At 41.4% G+C, this 25,517-nt stretch overlaps 1 protein-coding gene across 5 annotated transcripts in view; it reads right to left on the bottom strand.

The window, feature by feature from the left end:
• Positions 1-25,517, bottom strand: part of PIEZO2 (piezo type mechanosensitive ion channel component 2) — a 427,346-nt gene that overhangs the window by 207,347 nt on the left and 194,482 nt on the right. For all 5 annotated transcript variants that reach the window (XR_011504549.1, XM_070513541.1, XM_070513542.1 and 2 more), the window contains exon 4: positions 135-177. Coding sequence is in view for 4 of the 5 variants with exons in the window: in XM_070513541.1 (XP_070369642.1) it covers positions 135-177 (43 nt within the window). In the remaining variant the exon portion in view is untranslated. The remainder of the gene's footprint in view (positions 1-134; positions 178-25,517) is intronic.

Here is a 25,517-nt window from a genome sequence, read left to right as displayed (position 1 = left end):
AAAATGATGGCCTATTCAAGGGCACACATTCCTGAAGTAGTGGCAGCAAGATCACTGATTTATCATCAATAAATTCCTTAGACTAAAACAGGACATTAGTAGATAAAAGTGGAAACACACTAACCCCTGCTTACCTTTCAAAGCCAATCTGCCGAAGCGTCTTTTCCCACGTCGAGCCTGTAATGAAGGAAGAAACATGGTCAGCACACATCAACTGTCCAGGTAGCTTTGCCCTGATTTTGCACCTCCTGCTAGGTATTTGGTTTTACATTTAAGTGGAAGACTTTGTTCTTCCTCAAATGGATTACTCCTCACCTCCAGCCCCCAAACAGCCTTTTAGAGAACATTCCACATAAGGATTTAAGTGCATAGCTCCTGCAAGGCCACAAAGCTCTGCTCCACATTCCTCTGGGAAAGCAGTAGGACACTAAGTCACTCTCGAAAAGCCAAGTGTGTCTGTTTCAGAATAAGGGGAGCAACACTTTGCTGTCAAAAATAATGAAATGGCATACTGTACGCTGTACTCTCTAAAATTCTACTTTTAGTTTTGTGCAGCACATGGAAAGCTAAACGACACACTGAAGTTACAACTCAGTGAGACACCATGTCTTTATCTCACCAAGGTGGAAGCACAGGGTGGACATTTCCCCCTTTTTTAAAGCTAAACATTTTAGTCAGAAGTCTCTTGAAGGCAGAAATTCTGTTTCAAGTGACAGGATTTGAAGAGTAGTAGACCCAATCCACAAAAGTACAGCTGGGTATAAAAAGGATTTTCTATCATTTTTCCATGCAGTAATTCTTCCCTACATTATAGACATCATAACATTCTGAGTACTCGATATAAAGAAAAGTGCTAATTTTTATCAAAGACTATTCTAATAAAAATTCCACATTTACAAGTTGTGCTTAACCCATAGTTTTACGTTTTCCTGATGCTCAGTCAGTGGCAAAAATATTTTGATGTCAGTAACTATTTCAAGAAACACCCACCTAGTCCTAAATTGTGCTGTGCACGAGTCGCTTGATAGTCACAGCAGATAATTACTGCCTTTTTGTGCAATTTAGTTCTGCAAACAGGAAGCAGTGGATTCAGCAATGGTCTCCAGAGGCAGCTAAAAACCTACCCAGCTTCTTTTCCTAAAGTCACGATAAACCAGGATGGCGCTAACGGTGCCTTCTTGAGAACTCTGCCTCACATGCTTAATCTTCAGGTGGCCACTCAGTGTCTCCTCAACATTAGGCAGACTTTCTGGAAAGGCAGGAGATTATACAAGACTAGCTTCCTGGGCCCCCTCAGAGACCTGAACCAGTCTCAAGAGAGCACAAGCATGGTGTTTGACCACAGGGTTTGGGTTCATACTATTTGGCTACGATCTAGCATTTTAAATAATTTTTATAAATAATCAAGGACTAAATGTCAGATATGAATCACATATATATGCACATACAAATTTAAAGCAGATTCAGGCTTATCTCATTGATGAAGTCACTTCTGATCCAAGTGAATTCCAAAATGCTTTGCTGAGTAGGAGTGAAAGACACGGAATTTCAGTCACAGCCCAGGAATTTCTCATGGCCCCTGGCCCAGGGGAGGGGGCCCCATATGAATTCCATCTGTGCTGCGAGTCACATGTGAAACAATTGAGAATCTCCATCTCAGGAATTCTTTGAAGACAATTATCCTGCCTCTGAGATCCTAGTAATTAAGACACTGGCAAAGAATACACAACCTGAGTCAGAATCCACGCTGTGTTCAAGGACAGCTGCCAACTGCTGGCCCAAGGTGAGAAGTGGAGAGACTGAGTGCCCCGCCAAGCGAGAACCAGACAGTCTGGGGCAGGCCAAGTGGGCAGGGTCTGGGGAAGGTGGGGGTGGGTGCCGAGGGGGTGTAGATGCCACTGTTCCTGCCATCCCTTGCTTCCAGTGATAAAGCATCTTTTAAATTTTTCTACCTTTTTTCCCCTAGATCTTCTCAGTATATTCCTAAATTGATTTTTTATATAAATTTTTAAGATTAACCCCCTTTTTTAATAGATTCAATTTATTATCAAGGTAAAATTAAGATAAACGACTTTGCTAAACTGCACCGAAAGGCTTTTAGAAGATGGAGCTTTTATTAGGAAATAAGAAATAGGTTCCATCTTCTTATTTCTGAGAAAAGTAAGCTTATTCAAACAGGCAGGAAAAGTTAAAATTTTTTGGTGCAGAACTTCCAGTACTCCTTAAGATAAATATTACTAAGCCAACCAACCAAGCACAATAGAGCTGGTGGAACAACGACTTTCTTCTAGTCACGAGAAATCAACTTAATAAACTGAATGTCTTCCATACCATAGGCATCCGTCAGTATTTGCTGTTGATCCCCTACTAACCATCTGAAATGTTAGGTGGAGGACTGACTAGATTAAAATATGGTTTCTGCCCTCAAACACCACATACCCTAGAGGTTTGGGTTTTTATGTCTTTTGTGAGCACTTAGTCATGATGAAACGAGAAACACACAATAAATGGAACAGACATATTCAGGTCCTTTGGCACCAAGGATATTTTCAGCAGCCCATTATTCAGTTGCTGGGGAATTGTTTTAAAGCCATTAACCATGCTTTACACGGTAAGGTAATACTATTCTCCTCTGCCAGAGCTGTCCAACAAGTGGAGAAAAGCAGAGAAAACAAAAGCGGCTGGCAGACTTCTTTGATTCAACACTTTTTAAATGAGATTTATAATATGGACAAGTCTAAAACATGTTACACTCTTCAGAAAAAAGCAAACAGCAACAACAAAAAGAAAAATACGCAGCATAGAGAAACAGACATAATTCATAAGACAGATTTTTCCTTTCCAACGTTAGAAGAAGTAGTTAGAAATAATGAATTGTGATTCTTCACTTTAAAAAATTGCCCTATAGCACAGGCATCCTAAGAACAGAACTGAAATCTAGAGTGAAGGATCCCAAAGACCAGGGGCTGGAAACAAACCCTCTGAATGTCATTTGGTCTGCAGAGTAAGTTTCAGGATATAAGCCCCTATGACAAACTACCTTTTACTATCCTTCAACGCTGACACTCCCATGACTCCAGGGGGAACCACCACATGGAAGTGTAGGACACGTCCTCCTGGGATAAATCAATCAACAATTGCCCCTTTACAAAATACACAAAGCTCTGTCTGTCCATTCTCATCACTCTCCCTCTTGCACCCCATCTACCTATCAGCCTCTGCCGGTTCCACATTCCCTCCTCTTTCCACGAGAGAAAGAAGTCACGGGCTCTTCCTTTCTTTGGGAGCTGCTTTCCCCAGGCCAATGAGTTGTTCTGCTGGGGCTCCAGTCACACTGCCTCTCCCTCCCTGGCTGGGGAGGCGGGGAGATGTGGCCAGTCCCCGCAGCACCCTGTCTCCCTCGCCACAGGTGATAAGGACGGGCACGTGACCAGCTAGGTCAGGCCAACATGGAACCCGTCCTGGGCTGGCTATACTGCTCGCCTGTCAGAGAACCAGGAATCATGCCAGCCCGGCCTTGATGACGTTCACTCTGTGGCCATGGTCCCGCCACACAGAGAAAGGCTGTGTGAGAGGAAAGAGGGATCCAGGAGCAGAGGTAAGCTGGGAGAAAGAGAGAGGGCTCCTGAAGGCATCCCTGTCTCTGTGCGCAGTTGTTCCTGATGCCCTAGCCTCCCCACCACTCCAGTTACAAGAGGCAAACATAATCTGTGTTGTTTACTCTAGTCTTACCTCTAGCTTTAACTTTGACATTTGCATCTCAAAGAGCACCGAATAGGAACAATGAAAATAAGATTTTAACCATGCTTTGAGGATCCAAATTTTAGGTGGGAATGAAAGCATGTTAAATAAATTCTAGCCATTTTTTGCCATATTTTAAATCAAGAGAGTGGACGTTCTCCCCCAACTTAACATAGCAATAAAAACAGCTTACACTTAGACCCTTACCAGGTCCTAACTTTCTATGTATTAGCTAATTTAATCCTCGCAAATACTCCATCAAATCAGTACTATTATCATATCCCCATTTCAGGTGAGAAAACTGAGGGCTGGAGAGATTCAGGACCCAGAGCTAAGGGTCTCAACTTCCTCCCTCACCGTGCTGTCACACAGGGGGCTATGTTCCCGTCCTCCTTTCATTCTTCTCCTTCTTATCAATTGCCTCTCGCCCCTATCTGACTATTATATGGAATTCAAAATTATTTTAAATTCCCCAAAGTTTTGTGTGTCTGATGATTACTTTTAGAAGCATGGGCATGCCTACAGCAGAGGTTATCTGTCACCACAGCGCTTCTCACACCACCTTTCATCCAGGACCTACAAATTTTCCTGCATTAATTGCGTTCAACACTCAGTACTCTTGGCAGGGGTTCAGTGTGTACAAATACATGCAGACAGAAGGCCATTGCCAACATGTAAACTGTAGATGAGGAAACAGGGTTGATCATTTCTTACGTCTTCTCATCTTTCTGTGGCAATGGTTTAAAACAACAGCTTTGCCTGTTGCTTGAAAGCAGACATCTGAATTCTAATGGCTCTGCCTCTAGTCATCATATTTCCTTAGACAAGGTGCTCATGGGTCTCTCTTTCCTTGGCATCATGTTAAAAAGTGTTTGTCAGGTCCCTTTCAGTTTGTCATTCTATGTTTTCAGAAATGTTACTGAAAATGCAAAAATCTCCATCTTTATGTTGTAAATTGGTTACTCACTCTATTATCATGTTTCCTCACTGATTACTTATATCAATTGTGGGGGACTTGAATTGGCCACCCCAAGATATGTCTCTTTGCCATGAGGGAGGATTATTTTGGGCTGGTTACTTTTAAAAATTGCAGACAGGAAAGAAAATCTGAAAAGTAGAATTTACCTACCCCTTGTTAAGAGAGATTTACATTGTAAAGGAAATCTCCATCTGTACATGCGTCTCCCTCTCTGTACCAGGAAGAAGGGGGGATGACCTTATCTCTAGAAACTCTCATCAATGTGGAAGGCAAGGACTCAAGTCTGCATAGTAACCTGACTCTTGTTTACGGTGCTTTCCTGGTAACCTCCCGTAACTGACTCCCCCCACCCCCAACATCCTCCTTTGTCTTTAGCTGAAGATGATATTTAAGGTGGTGGCTTCAGCCATTTTGGTGAGTTGCTCAGGTTGCCTGAGCCTCTCCCATGTATACATGTTATAAAGCTGTGTTTAATTTTCTCCTGTTATTCTGTCTCATGTGAATTTAATTCCATATCCCGCCAGAAGGACCCAGAGCGGGTAGAGGAAATCTCTTCCTCCCCTACACAATCGTTCTTTCAATCAACTTGTTGCTCAATTTCTAATACAAAAAAAGTAACAGTTTTTCCTATAGGTTTCATAATGAGTGGTCAAATGAGGCGTAGATTTTCTTCTAACTCAACAGTTTTACACCAAGTATGTCTCAGACATTGAGAGCCACTTGAACTTGGACCTGCATCTCTGCTTTTTTCAAAATAACTAGCAGAAAAGGACTAATAATTCAGAGAAGTGGTGGACTTTTGCCAGTATATTCCCATAAAAATGGAAGTATTTTCATATATCATAGGGGCTGCTAAGTGGCTGAACATGCAAACTGGCACAGAAATTGGTGATGAAACACTCAAATATCAGGAAATTATACCACATATAAGTTTTCTGGTGGATGTTCCTTTACATTATTTCAAACTCTTGAAAGGATCAGATTTCCACATCCAATCAAAGATTCAAGATTTTTTTTTAAAGATTCAATTTGTTTCCTTTTTCTCCTCAAATCTCCCCAGTACATAGTTGTATATTCTTAGTTGTGGGTTCTTCTAGTTGTGGCATGTGGGACACCGCCTCAGCATAGCTCAATGAGCGGTGCCATGTCTGCGCCCAGGATTCGAACACATGAAACACTGGGCCGCCGCAGCAGAGCGTGCAAACCCAACCACTCCGCCACGGGGCCAACCCCCAAAGAGTCAAGATTTTACCACGCCTTGAACATGGAACATAATGTGAAATTCTAAGGGAAAAATAAATTCCTTTCAATTGACTTATAGTTACATTTTGCAAAATTAAGATGCTCTTGTGTTAAATTATAGCTGAAATCCATTTAACCCCAGAAATACTTGCTCTAATGGATGAGATATACCCAAGTACTGTAATTTTCCCAGCCAATGAGCAATTTCAGCATTTTGGCTTGAACGGTGAGATCTACAAAATTTTGGAAGTTGTGGCATAATTCCAAGATGAGATTTGTCATTAATGGTCAAAAGTAACTGTAAAAGAGAGAGAAAAAACATTCTTTACCATCCCTTAATTAATAATTTTCATATTAAAGGACCAAATATTTTTAAAAGCATCATTTCACCTCTACCTAATCCTCTGCTTTTGTAATGTCAATTATCTCCTGTTCTGATCATTAACATCTAGATGACACCCATTTATGTATATAATAATTGGCATTAAGTTGCACACTTTGGATTTCATCCCACTTATCCTTTGTCAATTCTTTTCATAATATGTCTTAATTTTCCATCATCTAAGGCTGATCACTTCATAAAAGATGAAGGTCAGATTCACCAGTCTCACCAACAACATGGCAGAATATACAGATCACGGTGTGCTTTTCAAAATGAGCAACTTTTACGTTTTTCCTTATTTGTAAAATAATATAGGTCATCACAAAACATAAGAATACTTATAATCTTTTATTTTTGCAAAAATGTCTCCACACAGTAAGACTCTCACATCCATGCTTGTACATATAAAATAGGGCTCATCCTGTTTTGAAACCTGCTTTAATCACTTAATAATATATAAGTCTTTCCACGTCAATAAACATAGGCATATAATCATTTTAATGCCCATACAGTATTCCATAATTTAACAAAATGCAAGTCCTTATTCATTAATATATAAATTATATCTACATCTTGCTATCATACATAACAATGTGTTGAACACATTTTACATATATCTTCGAACATTTGTTCAATTACTTTAGGATAAATTCCTAAAAGTAGAATTACTGCATCATTATATATGCATATGTAAAAATTTGACTATCAAAATTTTATTCAAATACATGTATTTGATTGAACTCGGTTTTCTGAATTCTTTTTATCTTTTACATTTTATTTCAACATATTTTCATAAATAGTAATGAAGTTGAACAAGTTTTCTTAGGTATATAAGCAATTTTAACATTTTCTTTCATGACTTGCCTCTTCATACTCATTGTCCATTTGTCTATTAGAGGTTTGTCTTTTACCCTATTGATTTTTAAGAATGCTTTATATATCAGGGTCACTAATCTCAAATATGGCATGTCTTCAGCAAATACATTTGTCTTCTAGGTTCAAAATTTCAATATCTAATTATTTTATTTTCCTGAATAGAACTGATGAATATTTACACTATAAATTAATTTCTATCATTTTCAGTTTTCAGGTTTACATGTTTGTTGCCCGAGCAGGTGGGAACAAATGTTACACTGGTTTCTTTGATTCTCATGAATCCCCTAATATCCAAACATCTCAACTCCAGGAGTTCTTGAATGAGCATAACGCATGTTTTACTCTCATTCTGAGTTGACTGGTCAGTCTGCAAACACCCATCAGCTCTATTCACCCTTTGCAGAGACCAAGACGAGCTATTCACAGATCACCAAGTCTGCTCACAAACATGCCACACTCGTCCATGAGTGGGGGATACTACACCATTTTAAAAGATCTTCCTATGAAAATTACTTTCAAATTACTCTAAAATGAAATGTAAACCCAAAATAGTTAATTTCTTCATCAAATAATGGATTTTTAAAGATAATCCTTGACTATAAAATTTCTGCTTTGAGATTGGATCTGATTGGCAGTCTGTGATGCTTGTTATAGCAAATTCCCATGAAGATAGCTGTGGACACACTGGAAAAGAGAAACACACACACAGTAAATCTATCTTCAAGAATCTGGGAGGAACTTGCACTAGGAGGTCAACTGAACTGAATTATGAAACTCAACTCGTAGTGTTTTGTGCTTATGTTTCCCATGGAAAGCAAACAGCCAGCCAGTCTTAAAGAAGACAAGAGTATGTTTCATTCTGTCCCCACTGTGTGCCTCCTGGTTCATAAACACAAGGTCCACACTAAACAGAAAGTGGACAATTGTGCCTTCTCTGGACAGGATGCCTCTTTCTGAGGAAGCCAGACTTTGCTCCCATCATCATCATCATCATCATCACCCTCCCCTCTCCTATCCTCCCTGCCTTCAGTTATCTTTCCATATCTAGTGCAACACTCAGAAACAATTGACAATAAAGTTTGTGTGTGTATGTATTTATGTTTGCCTCTGCACGTGTGTATATTTGTGTTTGTGCATGTATTTGTGTCTTCTGTGTATGCACATTTGTGTGTATGTTTGTGTAGAGTGATGGGCAGGAGGTAAGGGCACCAACTCCCCACTGCCCCGTGTTTTGGGGACACATGGTGCTCATCAGTGAACAGTTATAAGATTAGTCAGGGTCTCAAAATGCCTGGTAGCTCCCCACCCTGAGCACTGGAACCAGCCTAAATATGCAGTAATTACACACATACGCTATTTGGATAAAATACAATGGGATAGTATGCACGATAAAGTTAGATTTTTGATAAAAAGTAATAAGATAACTGAGAGACTTGGAACCTTTATATAACTTAATTGAAGTTATAGTTGACATGATGTCACACTCATCAAAATCCAGGTTTCCATGACTCCAGATTATTTTTGCTGTTTCTTCAGCAAGAATGTTTAGAGACACAAGATGGTCAAGAATAGAATCTAGGGAAAACTAACAAAATTTAAAGAGCAGGTTAAGAAAGATTCCAGTTAAGAAATAAAAAGAAAGCATAGCGATGTGAAAGGAGGAACTTTAGCAATGAGGGAGCCAAATACAGTAGAGAGGCCAACGTCCACAAGAGAGGGGAAGACTGGTAATGTGTGTCAGCAAAGCTTCAGTGGAATTAGAGACAACACAGTGTGAAAGGGCAGTGAGGTGAGAACTAAACGGAAGGTTGGGAAGTGGAGACAGCAAGGCAGACTCCTCTTTGTAAAAGCCAGGCCATACTGACACAGGGAGGGCTGTGGATGGAGGTGCGGGTTGAGAGGAGAGCTGGAAAACAAGGCCAGCCAAGAGGACTGTGGCTCTTTCAGGCTGAGACACAAGGCGTCTTCATGAGCCGGAAGACACAAGAGGAAGGATACTCCAAGGTTCCTTAGTTAGCTCAGAGAGGAGAAGATGGAGCAGGCAGAGGACTCTGAGACCAGAGGAGACAGACCAGGGAGGAAGCCATGCAACCACATTTGCAGCAGGGGTTGGGCACTTCAAGCAGTTCTCTTTCTCTCTCTCTCTTTTTTTTTTGGTGAGGAAGATTGGTCCTGAGCTAACATCCATGCCAATCTTCCTCTATTTCATATGTGGGATGCCACCACAGCGTGGCTTGATGAGTGGAGTAGGTCCGCACTAGGGATCAAAATCCATGAACCCAGGCCACCCAAGTGGACCATGCGAACTTAACCACTACACCACTCAGCTGGTCCAAGCAGTGCTCTTTCAAGAGGGAGGGAAAGTGAGGAATGTAAACAATGGGTACATGAAAAAGCATCCTGGTTTGTTGCCTATTTGGATAAATGCAGTTACTACACAATCTAGATACAGATGACTCCTTTCAAGAAATTATAAAATATAGCACAACAAAATTATGCAAAATAAAGCCATCTGTTTTAGACTGTTTAGAAGGTATTTAAGGATACCGGCCACGTTCTTCACTAGGAAGAATAAATTTTTATTGCAGAAGTTTGGAAAGCTAGGCTGCCTCTGAATTGACCCCATGACGTGCTCTGAAATCTACTTTAAAAAATAAACCTCTGATATCCATTTGTTTATTTGTTTTCTATCTCCTTCTCATAGAAAGTTGACTACAGAAGCCATTTCCAGGAACTGTAATTTCAGCTGTTTCGAAGCCAGATGAATGGGAGTTTCCTGCAGTCTCGTAATTATTACATTTGCCCAGAAAACTGCTTAAACTCAACTTGAGACTTTTAAAATGCCATACTTCTATAATGCATCAATGCTGTTTACTTGAAACTCTAAGATGCTCGCATAAGATCCCATCCTGCTCATTCTCACATGAACTTCATGATATGGCTTGAGATAAAAATTTAATGAGATAAAGACCTATAGGAAAATCACTTAACAAGTGGAAAGTCATCTGAAAGTGCTAATTGTTAAAATTCAGTCTAGGATCCACTTCTGGTGGTGTTCAGCTTTTGGGAATACAGGGGGATACAACATTCTGATGATCCATGAACAGCCCGTCAGAAGCAAGGCCTGAGTTTTAGCAGGAGACCAAGCTAGAGAATCCCCTCACTGAGGCACCAGGAGCCTGGAAATCTTGATCCCTATGTCACCACTTCTCTATAAGGTCATATTTAATTCATGTCCACTTATTTTCTAGGCCTCACATACAAAATTTTACACTTAATGGTACACAGCTTTTATCCTTTCTTAAACTAGCTTGCCATTTCATATACTTTGAGTAGATGACACCAAAGATGCTAGTTTCCCTTTATTTCAGGCTGTCAGGCTTCGCTCAAGACCAAAAATAAAGTACCCGCCATTTCAGCAGGGCAGATGGCAATAAGTCAGCTCTTGCACCAGAACAACTTTGGCCTGCACCCCTCCTCACTCCTTGCTGTTGTCAGCTATGATGGCGGACACACGCTCTAGCTCTCTGAGCTGGTCAAGTCATCTCTGAAACGAGCATCAACAGCACCTTCACACAAATACTGTGCGGACACGTATTTGAGGCCCTTACGCAGCGTGTGGCATGAAGTAGGTGGTGGATAACTGGTAGCCGCTACTAATATAAGGCTCTCAACTAGCATTTGAAATGAATAATGCTGCCATGTAGGCAGTACTGGGAGGCCTGAGAACATTAACTACGTACAATAGCCACAGCCCAATTTCCCTCTCCATCCCCTGTCCCAACACACACACACACACACACACACACTCTCACACTCACTCACACACACTTCAACAAAGGCATGCATTAAAATGTATAGAGAATAAGCTTTGGCATCGTTTCTCTTTCTAATTTGGCACATCGTTATGTTTTGTGGTTTGTTTCAGTTAATCTATGTTGTATATATACTTTTGCTTTTACTGTGTGTTTGCCAAAACTCCTAAAATTATCTTACGGGAATGGCATAGAGTGTGTAGTTAGATTAAACCCACAAATAACTTCATTCATTTAAACTTAAGTCCTTCATAAAGAGCTTACCAAGCTCATAAAATTATTCAGATTCATAAAATTATTATGAGCCTGTCCCTTAAAAGTACACATGAGAACGTGAACTGCATATCAGGGATCCTGTCATTTCTGCAGGAACAAAAAGAGCAGAGCTCCTACGCTGCCAGTCCCAGGTGTGGACCACAAGAAAGGAGCCAGAGTGATGCAGCGCAAAGGTGACCAGCAAGCTGTCTTAAAAAAACAACTGCATTTTCTCCAATAAAAATGCACTTACATTCTTTTGAGAGGAGGAAGAAGAAAACGTAGCTTCCGTTTTCCTATTTGCCAGTATTTATAGAACGCTGCCGGGTATTCAGGGGAGGGTGCTTTGTTTCACAGGATGAGGGTCCCGCTCATGCTCCTCTGTGCATCTTCTATGGCATTACAGCCCCTTCATATGGTTTGTGGCTCTCTTTACATGAACTACAAACTCCCCATTGCCAGAAGTGTGTGCCAAATAGTGATGCTCACTTGTACAAATCAAATAAAGAAACACTGGCGGACATTCTGATTGACGGAAATTTTATGAAAAAGAAAAACTCGTGAAGCATATTTAGTTTAAACTTACAATAGCAGCTTAGTTTGTGTTTTCCCTGAATGTGGGTCACCTATAAAGTTCAGACAAAAGGCTGCAATACTTCTTTATTACATAGAGGGCCCAGTGCTTTGTCATTCTTCATTTGTAATATAATTGAGAAAAATATATACTGTGACATATCATAAAATATTAAATGTATGTAGGAAAATCTCATCTCACCATCTGTCACACATTTTAGAATTTTGATTTCAAGATTACTTTATTCCTGGAAATAAATACCACATATGTCTAAATACTCAATTCTATAATTATTGTAATTATCTTTGCACTTAAATGTCAGATATTATCTTTGGGTTAATATTGTGAAAATAAATGGACTTGTAATTTAATAACATCCATGAAAACAGGTAAAAGTAAGATATTATTTCAATGAATACTTATTAAGCCCTAATATATGCTAGGCAGTGGGAATATAGCAGTAAACACGGATCTTACAGTTTACCGGGAGAGAAGGAGCAAAAACAATCAGGCTATATGTATATACACACACATACATACTATGGAGAAAACAAAGAAGAGAGTGGGGTGAGGGAGATAGTTAAAATGAAGTGAAACTTTTCCAGTTTTTAAGTTTGTTTGGGTTTTTTTTGAGCCACATTCAAGGTGGGTGATGAACTACAATCTGAGGTTTGACTTACATGGCGTCCTTCACTCATCCTAAGCTAACACGCCCTCTTTAACTGGCTGCCATCACTTAGAGAAATAGTAATTTTTTAATTTCAGATATTAGAAAGTGCCCCCCTAGACAGGCTTCCCTCTCTGCTTCAGTTTGCATTCCGGGGTGGAGACCTGTACTGGGAAAGGTACAGAAGATGAGTGGCTTCCAATGCCAGCCTGAGGGAGGATGCAGAAGGTGAGGGTTGGACCCTCAGGGGCATTTGTGGCTGACCACAGCCTAGAGAGCAGGGGTGTGATGGAGGCACCTGATCAAGACGTCTTCCCAACTCCATGGTCGGTAGCATCACATCGACAGCCGGGAATCCACCCCAGCCGGGGCATTCGTGCCAGGGAAATTGGCAAATACTACAAACCAGGAGGTTTTCCTTTAACAATCTGGTTGTTTCCCAGTGTACCACTGGGTGGGATATATTTTCTAGTGACTATTTTAGCAAGTGAAAAGGCTCAACTCTATCAGGCAGATGAAACAGGCTAAAATTGGAGGCTTTGAAAATCTGGACCCAATAAATCAACTAAAGAGAAAAGCAGGTTTACAGTGAACTCAACTAGGTAGAAGCTTCAGTAATCAGACTTTCATTTGATAGGAAGCTAGGCATTTTTTTTCCCTCTAGTTCTCTGCTTTTAGGGAAAAAGGAATAATTGAAAATGAAACAAACTGAAAGAAAGATTTAATGAAAAAGACGGTGTCCAGGCTATTTCTGCACATTCAGTAAATAACCACATCCTCTCTCCAGGTCCGGTCTGCAAAGATGAACAGCCATCGAGACTCTGAGAAGTTGTTGCTGGAGCAAGAAGGTGAGGGCATCGTACAAAGATGTGCGGCAGCAGGGATCTACAAAGCTAACTGTCTGTTGACTAGAAAACACAAACTGAAGCCCCTACTGAACTAGTCCTCATTTTTCCTGAGGTTTTATTGGAAATGACTGAGTAACTATGCAGTCCGAGAGCCAAACATACACAGCCCTCATCCAATCTGCTTCTGTGAAACAAAGAACGAAAATGTTGTACTCATTGCTAGTTTCACTTAGCAGCCACAAGGAACAAGGGGCAGCTGTGCGTCTGTCCTCGAGGTCACATCCAGTAGAAGGAGGCAAGCTGCACACTTCCTGAATGTCTTCCTCTGCATCTCTGCTCTCTCCAGAGACCGAGGCCACTTTTCCAAGCATTGTTATCTGCTTCGCCTGTCAACTCCCTCAGACGTCAGGATTTTCCTTTCTTTTCTTTACTTTTTTGACAGAGATCCCTTTTGGAGCTTGAGTTCTTGGCCCAAAAAAGCATCCATGGGGGACTTTGCTTTCCACACAAAACTTGAAATTGGTTAGATGGGGAGTTTCCAGGCCACAAATTGGGGAGGGCTCCTCGGGCACCGCCCCCCCCCCGCCCCAGGCTGTGGAGAGCGGCTGAGGTAACACTGCTCTGCAATGGCCAAGACTTTTCTTCAGAATCATGCTTTTTACTGATAAATATTGCGAACATTACATTCACATATAAGAATGTCTGACTAATCTCTTGGCACAGGGCAGAATCCCTGAGTTTTAAATTTGAACCAGTTGAAAGGCAATCAATACACATTTAAAGTACGAAGCAAATATCTGACTTTTTAAAAGTTTATGTACATACAGTATTTTCAAATTTGAGGTATTCAGTAGTACCTAAAACGAAGGGTAAAGCTTTCTTGGACAAACTGCAGAACTTCCCTCCCTCTTTGTGGTTTTCCAGTAGCCCAGCTCAAGCCAAGCCAGACGACCCTGCTGCAGACACAAGCTTTTCTGGGAGCTGATAACTACAGCAGGCTGCCTTTATTTTCTTGTGCACTCTCTATGCTCAGGTCAAACTGGAGATACAAAAACTGCATTTTTAGGGGGATAAAATGTGTATGACGAGGGCAGGAGACCAAACCCCAAAGAACTTAGACGTGGATTAACGTCTTTAGTCTAGGGAGGATTCAAGATTTCATAAGCATTCACTTCTTAATAGCAATACCAGACCTTCCCAGGGTGACCCACAGTTCCTCCAGCAGCCTTTCTGAGGTGAGGCCACGTGGAAGTAACAGGGCCGACTCACAGACAGCAGGAGAGAGCACAAACCTCCCAGGCCTTTGGCTTTGAGACCAATGGCAATGTTTCCACGTTACAGGAAGGGAAAGGGGCCTATGAAGTCAACCCAAAAGTCTTCAACGCAAAGATCTGTGAGTTCTGATCCAGGGTGCAGTGTAACATAGGAAAGCTTCTCATAAAGCGAGCCCGGCAGACAGCAGTCTTAAGGAAAGAGGAACAGAGGCGCAGCACCTCCACGCAGAGGGGCTGCCCCAACAGTCACGGCGGGCACTTGCACGAGGCGATCACTGCGCCGCTCGATTTCCTACGCTGTGATTTCGCTGCTCCACAAGTGCCCCTGACCTCCCTTTGGAGAGGAAGGAGGCAGAGCTTTATTCTATTTATTTAATCCCCAGTTCTTAAACAGCACATGCATGCTTTAAATAAAAATATGAAAAAGGGGTATCGTAAATGAATAAATGTGATAAACAAGGAAAAACTGGTTTCCCAAGTCAAGTCCTTGGCCCTAATGCCATCACATTCTAGTCCACAGGTACAGAGCAAAACCAGGAGGTTCTTCTGGAGCCAGCATTACAATAGCCAAAAGCTCCCCTTATTTATTAGTGACCTAAAGAGATTTGTGGCCGCTTTTCTTAGCGCATCCATTTGTCTCCCATTCTCTGGCCGAACGTCTCTTCCAGGCTGTAACTCAAAGTGGAGAAACATTTGGAAACAGCCTGGGAAGCTTTCGGGATGAAAGGCACAGAGTAACACAAGTTTGGTCACAGTGTCTCAAAGCTAAACACTGCCCTTTCCTATTTGTGTGGAACTTTAACAGCACTTCACTTTCATCCCTGCTTAATGCTTTAATTCGGATGCATTAACGGGAAGAGAAAAAAAGATTCCTGGTTTGTCCTAGTGCTGACTCAAAAAGATTTACAGTACTTTGCTGAGGTTTTGGCTGACTGCAGGCTCCCAGCTGCTGTTGAAAAGGTATCCATGCATCAGTCTTTATGTAAACACGCGCAGCATTAACCGCAGCTGCAGCGTCAATTAGAGCCACAGAAAGTGGTCTTGTTTATGTGATGAGCTGGAGCACCTCAACTGACGCCCTGCTGAAGCTTGGAGCTCTGAAAAGGAAAGCAGGGAAAGGTGTGGAGCGAACTGCGCAGGCTCACAGCTCACGGGCTACCCCAAGACATCCCGGGGCGGTGTGAATGGGGACCTGGGGACGCCCCCCCATCATGCTGTCTTTACTGAAGTAATTCAGAATGGTGCAGAATCGCCACAGGGGCAAAGAAATTCTGAATTAGTTTGATTGGTTTTCTACACCTTTTCCTTTATCTTCAAGTTAAGATTGGAAGGTTGAACAAAAGCAGAAAAAGCTCTTACTAATTGCTTACTGTAAACTATAATTCTCCCCTTTGAGGGGCGGGAAGAACGCCATCCTCGAGGCTGTGAGAGTATTCCCTGCCAGCCCTTTGACAGAGGCTCCTGTTCTGGTCCACAGGTTTTTAAAACTCTTCCAGAGTGTGTAATGGAGTTTGAGACAATTTGGTAAATGGACAGAATGTTAGAGTGTATACACTGGCCCCAGAAGCTCCCTTTACAGGGGGCCTGGTGTTTCCCAGCTGGGGCAACGGAGGGCACTGACATTTCTGGAGCCCCATTCTGCTGCCACCTGGGGACCTGCGCTGTCTGATCACAGTTGCTTTTTCAGTTTCTCTCTATACTTTAAAGAGAATAAAATTATCATTCTAAAATATCTTTTGCAAAAACAAATGTCCAGGGAGCTATTAAAGATAAGGGGTTGATAATTCTGTCACAAAGAGCAAATGGCCTTCAGTTCAGAGAAAGAGGGACAAGACGTCCCTGCAGGTCAGCTCCACTGTGTGCCCCAAAGCACCGGGCGGAGGGGTCAGCACGCTTCACGTGACTTTTCTTAGCCTGTTTAGTTTAAAATATCTATAGAATAGCTCATTTTAAATCGTAGAACTTCACAGTTACTACCTTAGATTTCAATTATAAAATTAGGGACTCCGCTATGCAACTGGATGACATACAAGTTGCTTGTGATTTGGTCTGAGGGGTAGATCTCAATGGAATCATCATTCTGTCTCTTCCCTATTTATCTGTCATCTATCTAAACATATATCTATCTACAATTGTAATAGGCTCTAGAACTGAATATTTTCAAAGGATTTTTCCTTATTACACAAATAATGTATATTCATTTAAATAATGAGTAATTCCACCATCCAGAAATTAACCACTGTTAATACATTGGTATATATCCTTCTGATTTCCTTTTGTTGTGTGTGTGTGTTTGTGAGAGGGAGAGAGAGAGAGACAGGGAGAGGGAAATCATATACACTGTTACAGAATGGACTTCTCTCAACTTCATGCGGTAAAATGTGTCCTTTCAATACAGATTCTTCAAAAGCACAATTTTTAACAGTGACGAAGCATTCTAGTGTATGGATGTATTCTAATTTAATTAGCTAATTATTCAGGACTGGGCATTTAGACTGTTTCCATCTTTTTTGTCTTGCTAAATTATGGATAAGCCTGTGGGTGTGGCTGCCCCTCTGCACGTCCTCAGGGGGACACACATCCTTAGATAAAGAAGTAGCAAGAGTATGGATATGTTTGTGTCTTTTAATACTTGTAACTAAAAATGTCCTCTGAAAATCATGTCAATTTATAAGTTGAACCTTATGAAATTGGTGATAGTTGACCAATTTTGCCTATGAAAATAATTTCATATGACTCAACATACCATAAATATGACCTTTTTTACCAGGAGTCTTAATAACCCCACTTCATTAATTTACTTGTTCATTTGGATGACACGAGTGGAGCAGCCACTGCCTGCTAAACATCGTCCTACTGGGCCCTACGTATAAATCCTTGTGTACACCATCCCATTTGCAGTTTAGTGTAGAGAAGAGAAGCAATAGAGACACGTATATGACTAAAAATTACAGCAAGCTTTAATAAGGAGAAGACAGAGGGGGAACATTTTAAATTCGGAGGGGAAGGGGCGCTTAAGCAGAAAGGACGAAAAGTAGGGGAAAGACCTTCCAGACTGAGGAAAGGGCAGGAGAGGACCTGGAGGCAAAGGTGCTCATGAACACATGTGAGAGCCCACCGAACACAGGTGGGGGGACGTGGTACTCCAGGCACAAGGCTGCAGGCTACAAGTCGGAGAGAGGAGAGGCCATTTGCTTTTTACAACTTAACTGATTTTATAGGTAAAAAAACACAAGATCTAATTTTTCCTTTACCTCACATTTTTTTAATCCTAATGATACTGAACTTTTTTTACATTACCTTAACCGTTTGAAATTCTTTTCAATTGCCTATGTTTGTCTTTTCTCCATTTTTCTATTGGAGTAATCATCTTCTTGTTAATTTCTAAGATTACATATTAAGAATATTAACAATTTTTCATTTATTTTGCAATGTTTTTCTCCACTTGTTACCTGCCCTCCAACATGTAGCTAATTCGTGGGTACCTTGTGCAAAGTATGGTGCTACATGCCACAAAGATCCCTGCTGTCGGGGAACAAGCCACATCGGACATGTCACCTGTCATTCACTTGAGATGATGGAATTTTAACTTCTCTCTATCCACCGAACACCCTTCTGAGGAACCTGAGAACCTGCAGCTGACCGCCATTCGTCATGCAGACATGTCGTATAAGGATCCTTTCCTGAGTTCTCGTTAAGGTGAACTGATGGCATGAAAAATAGAAGTATTTTTCAAAGTCTGAAAAAGTCAGCCTATTCAGGTCATTCAGGACTTCATTAGCTGTTATATGCTGCCAACAAGGTGCCATTAAAGTGTTTTCATAAAGAAAACTATTGAGCGTTCACTGAAAGCCTGTCACGTTCAAAGTCCTCCAGCAGGATCAACTGATGTAATTTCCCAATACCTGCGTGAGGGACCGCGGCACTGACGTCTCCATGTCACGGGAGAGGCTCAGCCCCCACTGAGGTGGCCCCCAGGGAGCGGACTCGGGTCAAAAGTAGTCAAGCACTGCGGCCCTCGTGCACGCAAACTCCATGCAGCTCTCATGGTGAACGTATTTCAGTGAGAAAAGGGGCTTCTGTGATCCCACTTCCACCCAAATCGGGCAGAAAATCCGCCTTAGTTTGCGCTGCTCAGTTACAGAAAGCATTTGTTGATGAGCTAAGGAACTCTGACTGATTCAGGGTGAAGCTTCAGTCTTATGAAAAGAATTAGAAATAAGCAGTGATAGGAGCTGTCAGTCTATATGAATATGTATTACACATATTTACAGACCATGTATTACTTTTGGCAAACATACAATGCCTCCACTGATGAATTTTTTTAAGTATGTGTTAGGTCCGTCGGGCAGAGCCAAAGTGCCTAAGCCCAAACACCAGAACCAAGGGCTTAACGTCATGCCCACTCTTCACTCATCTGAGACCTGAGGTAACAGGACAATTTCACCCTGCGTCTGTCTTACGAGCCCATTCTTTAACTGTTACCTATCAGCGTCCAAAGAAACAAAACTCTTTCTTCTTAAATGACTTCCTTCCTTCTTTCTTTCTTTTTATTGCATAAGTAATTATATAGCACTTACCATGTACCAGGCATTACTGTAAGCCTTGTAAACATTAACTCATTTTATTTAATCCTCACATCTACTCTGTGAGCTAGGGACTATTATTATGTACATTTTACAGATGTGGGAACTGAGGCCACAGAGAGGGTAACTAACTTGCCTTGGGTCACACAGCCCTTAAGTGGAAGAGCCAGGATTCCAAGGCAGGCCGTCTGGCTCTAAGGGTCTGTGCCCTAACCACTATCCAAGGATGCTGCCTCCCTTATCAAGCAGTTTATGTTTTGGTCCTTACCCAGTTCCAATAAGCTATACATAGCTGTTCCCATGAAGAAAAAGTATGCCATTTTTTTTATAACTGAGGAGAATATCATGGTAGAATTCCTCGGGTTTTTTTTTTTTGAGACAGTTCATCGTGGGGCTCTCAGAAAATGTTCACCGTGATGGCTCATGCTTATGACTAAGAAAATTTGCTTGGCTGGAGGAAGCCTGGATTCTTTAGCCTGTAGTGGACCCAAAGGATGGAAGGCTTGATAACTGCTTTCAAATATTCCATGCTGCTATCAGATGAGAAGTTAGGCTGGTGAGTGCTACCCAGAGGACAGCATTAGAAGTCGTGGATGAAAACAACAGAGGTTGATTTGGCTCCCTCTAATAGGACAACAGTTCTCAGTTATTTGAGAAAGGACTCTGCTAATGGTGATGGAGAAAAAATCCATGGTAAGGGTAGAGGGAACAATGCACAGTACTCCTTCAAGTCTTCTGAAGCTAAGATGTTATGAAAAAGAGATTTAGTACACATAAAAGAAACCTGCTGAATTAGAACTACTAACAAATCTTGGCTTCAATTAAAGCAAACTTTGTTCAAAAAGAGAAACTGGAGGGGAGGGGGCAATCTGGTGGTTCAGTAGCTAAGTTTGCATGTTCCGCTTTGGGGACCCAGGGTTCACCGGTTCAGATCCTGGGTGCGGACCTACACACTGCTTGTCCAGCCATGCTGTGGCCGGCATCCCACATATAAAAAATAGAGGAAGATGGGCACGGACATCAGCTCAGTGCCAGTCTTCCTCAGCAAAAAGAGGAGGATTGGAGGCAAATGTTAGCTCAGGGTTAATCTTCCTCAAAAAAATAAATAAAGGAAAAAAAAAGAGAAACTCGGGTTGATTATTCAAGAGCCAGGACTCTCAATTCTGTTGCTGGTAAAGCACCCCCCATTGTTTACTGAGCCTTCTCTCACCTCCAACACAGTTGTAGCCACTGTCTATCACCCTACAGCCGCAGCCCCACCCCCCAGCCTCCCGGCCCCCAGCAGTCGGCGGTAACAGTCCCCGTGGAGCCTGAGGCTTGCACTCCACGTCTGCTTTGAAGGAGAGTGTCACGCTCAGTCCTCTCCTGTTTTGATGACTTTTGAGGAAAGATTTAGCAGTGTGTCCTAATCGGAAGTGATTCATTTAAAACGGTACCCTTCAAAACTTTCTCTTCTACGCATCATCCCTAGGTGGCATCTTTGGAGACATCCAGGGAAATCTTTGCACAGGGACCAAATCCCAAATACTTTTTCAGAGCAAGAGAAGCAAGGCTCTGTTGAGGTGACTTTTAGTGCTATAAGCTGGCATTTGCCTTCCCAGCAATTTTCTTGAGCTAAAAATGATGCTTTCTTTCTTAAAGCATGAATCCTCCTTAAGGCCTTGCCTTACTTTCTGTTGGACTAGTTTTAAGATCAGAGTTCTGAAATTGCAATGTCTCCATTCAATCTTTTTTTTTTTTATGTAATGCAAACTTTCCAGCTCATAAACCTTCATTGGATTTATAAAGGTGGAGCTTGCTTTGGAATGTCTCTTGGAGTCTGTCCTCATTGAGATTCTTTTTAACACACTCCTCAAAAAAGAAAGAAAGAAGAAGAAAGTCTTAGGAGCATGGTAGGGAGGCTTCCTGAGCAACCAGGCTGTGGCAAGCCCTCGGCGCAGGGCCATGGAGCAAAGAAGCTTGCCCCGCCATCCCTTCATTTCTGCCGACGTGCTGGGAGGCTAGCTGTGCTGCCAGCGCACGTTCAAGGCTTGACAGCTAAATTGTAGAAGTTTTGCCAAGACTAAAATACCTGAGGCTAGAATGTCAGTCCCTGAAGGTAGGAAGGAAACAGTCAGATGTCATCGCTACAGGCCAGGCATTCAAAAACTTAACCCGATTGAATATACCTTTGCTAGAGATAAGAAAAACAAAACGTTGCAAGCTGGCTTATACTGGGTTCTGTCTGAGGGCTGTGTGGACACAGCCAACAGCACTCCTGTAAGTGGTGCGGCTGCTCTGCCAGGAAATCCCGTAAAGAACAAGGTCTCCCCTCCAGCTTTGCTCCAGCTTTGCGTGACAGCATGAGAGCCACAGGCTACTCAGAGCTCTCTTCTTGCAAACGCCCCCAGGTCTTCTCCTTTCCACCCCTGGAGAGCTGGGCAGTGTTTTTGTTTTTATGTTCTTTGAGGAAGATTAGCCCTGAGCTAACTACTGCCAATCCTCCTCTTTCTGCTGAGGAAGACTGGCCCTGAGCTAACATCCATGACCATCATCCTCTACTTTATACAAGATGGGCAGTTTTTTAAACGTTTGGAATGTTCATTTTAGTCTATTCTGGTTTCTCCACAATGACAACTCCTAAAACAGACAATCCAGCTTACTGTCATCAAGAGAAATGAATATTTAGTTTATGAAAAATAAACTATTTGCTAGAAAATTACATGTAATGGCCAGGAGATGGCACAAAGTTAAACACAGCTCCTCCAAATAGCTGAATGGAACCAATAATGCCAGGAGCTACTACATGAATGAATGAAAGGCAATCTCCCATTTGTTTAGTACTTTACGGACTTCAGCGTTCTTTCGTAACACACGCAAGAAGGCTTCATTAATTCCTTTCTCACTTTGAGTTTGGCATCTTAACTGAGGCATCCTTTTGGAGAGATGCTCTTGGGACCAGCTTGTGCCTGCGAGCATCTCCACATGTCCTGAGCCTATAAGGCTGGAGGCGAGTTTCACACAGGGAGGAAAAGGTCAACCCTTATCCACCCTGTGCCTGGCACTGGGCAGATTTGGGGAATTCTGGCAGATTTCCCTAAATGTCTATATCTTATCTCCCCTATGTACAGAGCTAGTGCATTATAATGTTGTCTTTATGCTCCACGTGATAGATGAAAGCAATTTAAAAATAGCCCCATATTAGAGTCAAACTCAGGTTTCCACAAAATTGGGTTTTTTCTTTATTCCTATCATTTTACTAGTGCTCTACTTCCCAAATTTTGGGAATTTCCTTCCAAGTACCTAAACTTCCAGTGCGATTTACCATCTTCAGGATGTGCATCTCTTTATCTCCTTCCCTGACATTTTCTCGAAGGCTCTGCCTTGGCGGTGGTTATCTAAGAATATGGTAAATTAAGTCACATTAGAGTGTTCTGTTAAAAAAATTATTTAATTAAATTAGTTGTGACACAAATAGTGCATTTCAGAGAGCAGAGCAGAGGTGAAAGAAATGACTTCCAAGAAGAATTCATGCAGATAAATGTCAAATAAGCCTTATATATGTAAGGCATGTTTTGCTTTTAATATGCAAATAATTTAGCCCATCTGAAAGGGCATGTAAAGTTCTCATTTTATATTTAATTCCACTTTATAATTCACAAAAATGGGAAGTACGGCATCTATGGAGTAATAGAAAGAGCAAATTTGGGATCAGAAGACCCGTGGTCAAATCTTAATTCAACCCATGGACTAATTACATGTCTGTGGCTATTGGTCTCTGCATTCTTATCTGTAAGATGGGGTTAATAACATTGCTTAATGTGGTTCTTAGCATTAAATTGAAATAGTGTCAAGGGTGCTTTGCAAAGAGCTCAGTGCTACAGAAATGCAAAATATTGAATAAAAGTTAATATACTGGGAATCTAATAGGTATTAATAGCAGCAAAGTCTGACCACAGGCAAACACCTATTTTAAGCTCTGACTCGTGCCAAAAATCCAGGGCCAGATGGAGGAGGAAAGGCCCATAAATAAAACAGTCTCCTTAAGCAGCCTCCTTAGGAAGTCAGCAAAGATTTCAACATTTTTAGCTTTCACTTTAATTAGCATTGAACAACTCCAGAAAAATACTAAAAATTAATTATTTAGGCTCACATGCCATGAATAAAACATATTGTTCTAATAGATGACAAAAAACATACTGAGAGATTCTTCATGACAGTAGAAAAGAGAATGCTTAATGCATTTTATAAACAAAGATTTTCCAAAAAGCAAATTCTCAACACACACAAAAGATAACTAGGTAACAATTATTCACATTTCAAAAGTGGGTTTACACTCCAACGTAATTTCAAGAGGAGTCTCTTGAAAAAGTGGGAGTCTTAGTGAATATCATATTTTAGATTGTGCCGAAAATTTCATTCCCGGGCACTTTTCAGGTCTTGGACGCATGCACATTTATGCCAGTGGAAGAGCTGGGACTGCCAGTGAGGATCCGGGCAGAACAGTCATCATACACCACAAAAGCGGTGACTAACAGAAAGTGTGTAGCTGGTAAGGGCTCTGTAGTTTATGCTAAACATACTTTGGTGTCAGCTGGGTGAGGTACATGTGTGAGGTTATTTTCATTTATATACCTGGGGACAGTCAGCCGCCCTCGACAGAGACACAATCTCTAGGGGTCGTTACTCAGCATTTCCTATAACAAGCCACTCTCCAGAGGAGGCTGCCGGTTCTTTGGACGTCTTTATCTCTGATTAACACAGGGATTTGTCATTTCTTACAATAAATGTTAAGGAGTGTTCGCTGGTGAAATCAGTGGGGTCAGGCTCTGTGGACCGGCGAGCGCATGGCAGAGCCCCAGCAGGAACGGGTAATACAAACCTAGGAGCTCTTCCCCGTGACCTCCTCCCAGCCTAGGACAGTTTCAGTCGGGAGAATTGATTTTGCCTCAGTGCTGGGTCTACAGCAACAAGTATAACTGAATCCTACCTGGAGAATATTGTCACGTTCTCCCCTAGTAACATTTCAAACAAGGTGTGCTCAAAGTTCCTTCTAGGACTAGGGACTGGGACTCTGTGAAGAATGGGACAGGACAGGATGTTACTGCTTTTGTGCCTGCTGATAATGAACATTTACATCTCTCAAAGAATTCCATCCAAGATACTGTAAGATTCAGTCTGGGTACTTGTAACCTAGTAGCAAGGGTGTAAAGAGAATGGTCCTAAATTTTTTCTAAATATCAAGGGCTACTGCTGTTTACTGAAAATAACTTAATGGTTAAGCAAGACCAAATTTACTTGGGTGCATTTACAACATTGACACACTGACTTAAAAATACCAAGTGTCTCAAAATTTAAATTTCTAAACTTAAGAGACTTTCATCTTTGGCATAAGGGCCAACTTGGTACCCTAAACAATTCTTCCAATTGAAAAATTAAAAAGACAAAAAAAATATTGAGTTAAACACTTTAAAGGACATTTAAATACATCACTGACCTGAAAAAAATGTAAAGAATCTTCGGAAGGCAAAAAATAAGTGAAAAGTCAGCCTGCATTCTAGAAGTGTCTGCCTTACCCTGTGACACTGGACGATCATGGAGAGCACTGTGAAAAGGCTCTCAACCCCAGGTCCCACCCACTCTAGGGAGCCCAGTAGAGCTCTCTGAATAAAGTTGGACCCTAAATGCTTACACCTTGGTGTGAATTTTAACTGGAAATAACCCAACACAGAAGGAAATGGCAAGGTAATTTGCCTGTCTCTATTAAGGCGAGAGAGAAAAAACATTTTTCCTGAGAATTCACTCCTACACACTGGCCTACACATAGGTTTGCTGCCTGCATTCATATGACCTGTGTGGTCTGCAAAGCTACTAACTGAGAATTATGTTAAGGTGATGTCAGGTAGGTAGGGCCCCTAGGTGCCTGGTAGAAGCAAACAAATTCTCTTGGAAAGGCACACACTTTCAACCTAAGACCCTAGGTATTCCTCTAAGACAAATTTCCCATGAATAAGAGATGAAAAGAAAAATAATAGAAGAGTCAAGAATCCAAAGCATGATGATTGAAACCAAAAGTAACCATTGAGAGTTGAAATACTGGAATTATAAGACAAGACGCAGAATGTAAAATAAATTTGTTTAATATATTTAAATAAACAAACTAAAGGTTGAAAATGAAGTAGGTAGGAAAAGACTAAAATAAAAAACAGAGGGTTTAAAAAAGAACCAAAAACTAGAAAAGAAATGAAAACATAAATATCAAAAACAATCAACGGATGAGGTAATCATCAGTTTAGGCA

This window comes from Equus asinus, chromosome 7 (genome assembly GCF_041296235.1).
Source record: "Equus asinus isolate D_3611 breed Donkey chromosome 7, EquAss-T2T_v2, whole genome shotgun sequence".
Classification (NCBI taxonomy): domain Eukaryota; kingdom Metazoa; phylum Chordata; class Mammalia; order Perissodactyla; family Equidae; genus Equus; species Equus asinus.
The sequence above is the reverse complement of the archived record's forward strand: the minus strand, read 5'-3'. Positions and strand labels throughout refer to the sequence as shown.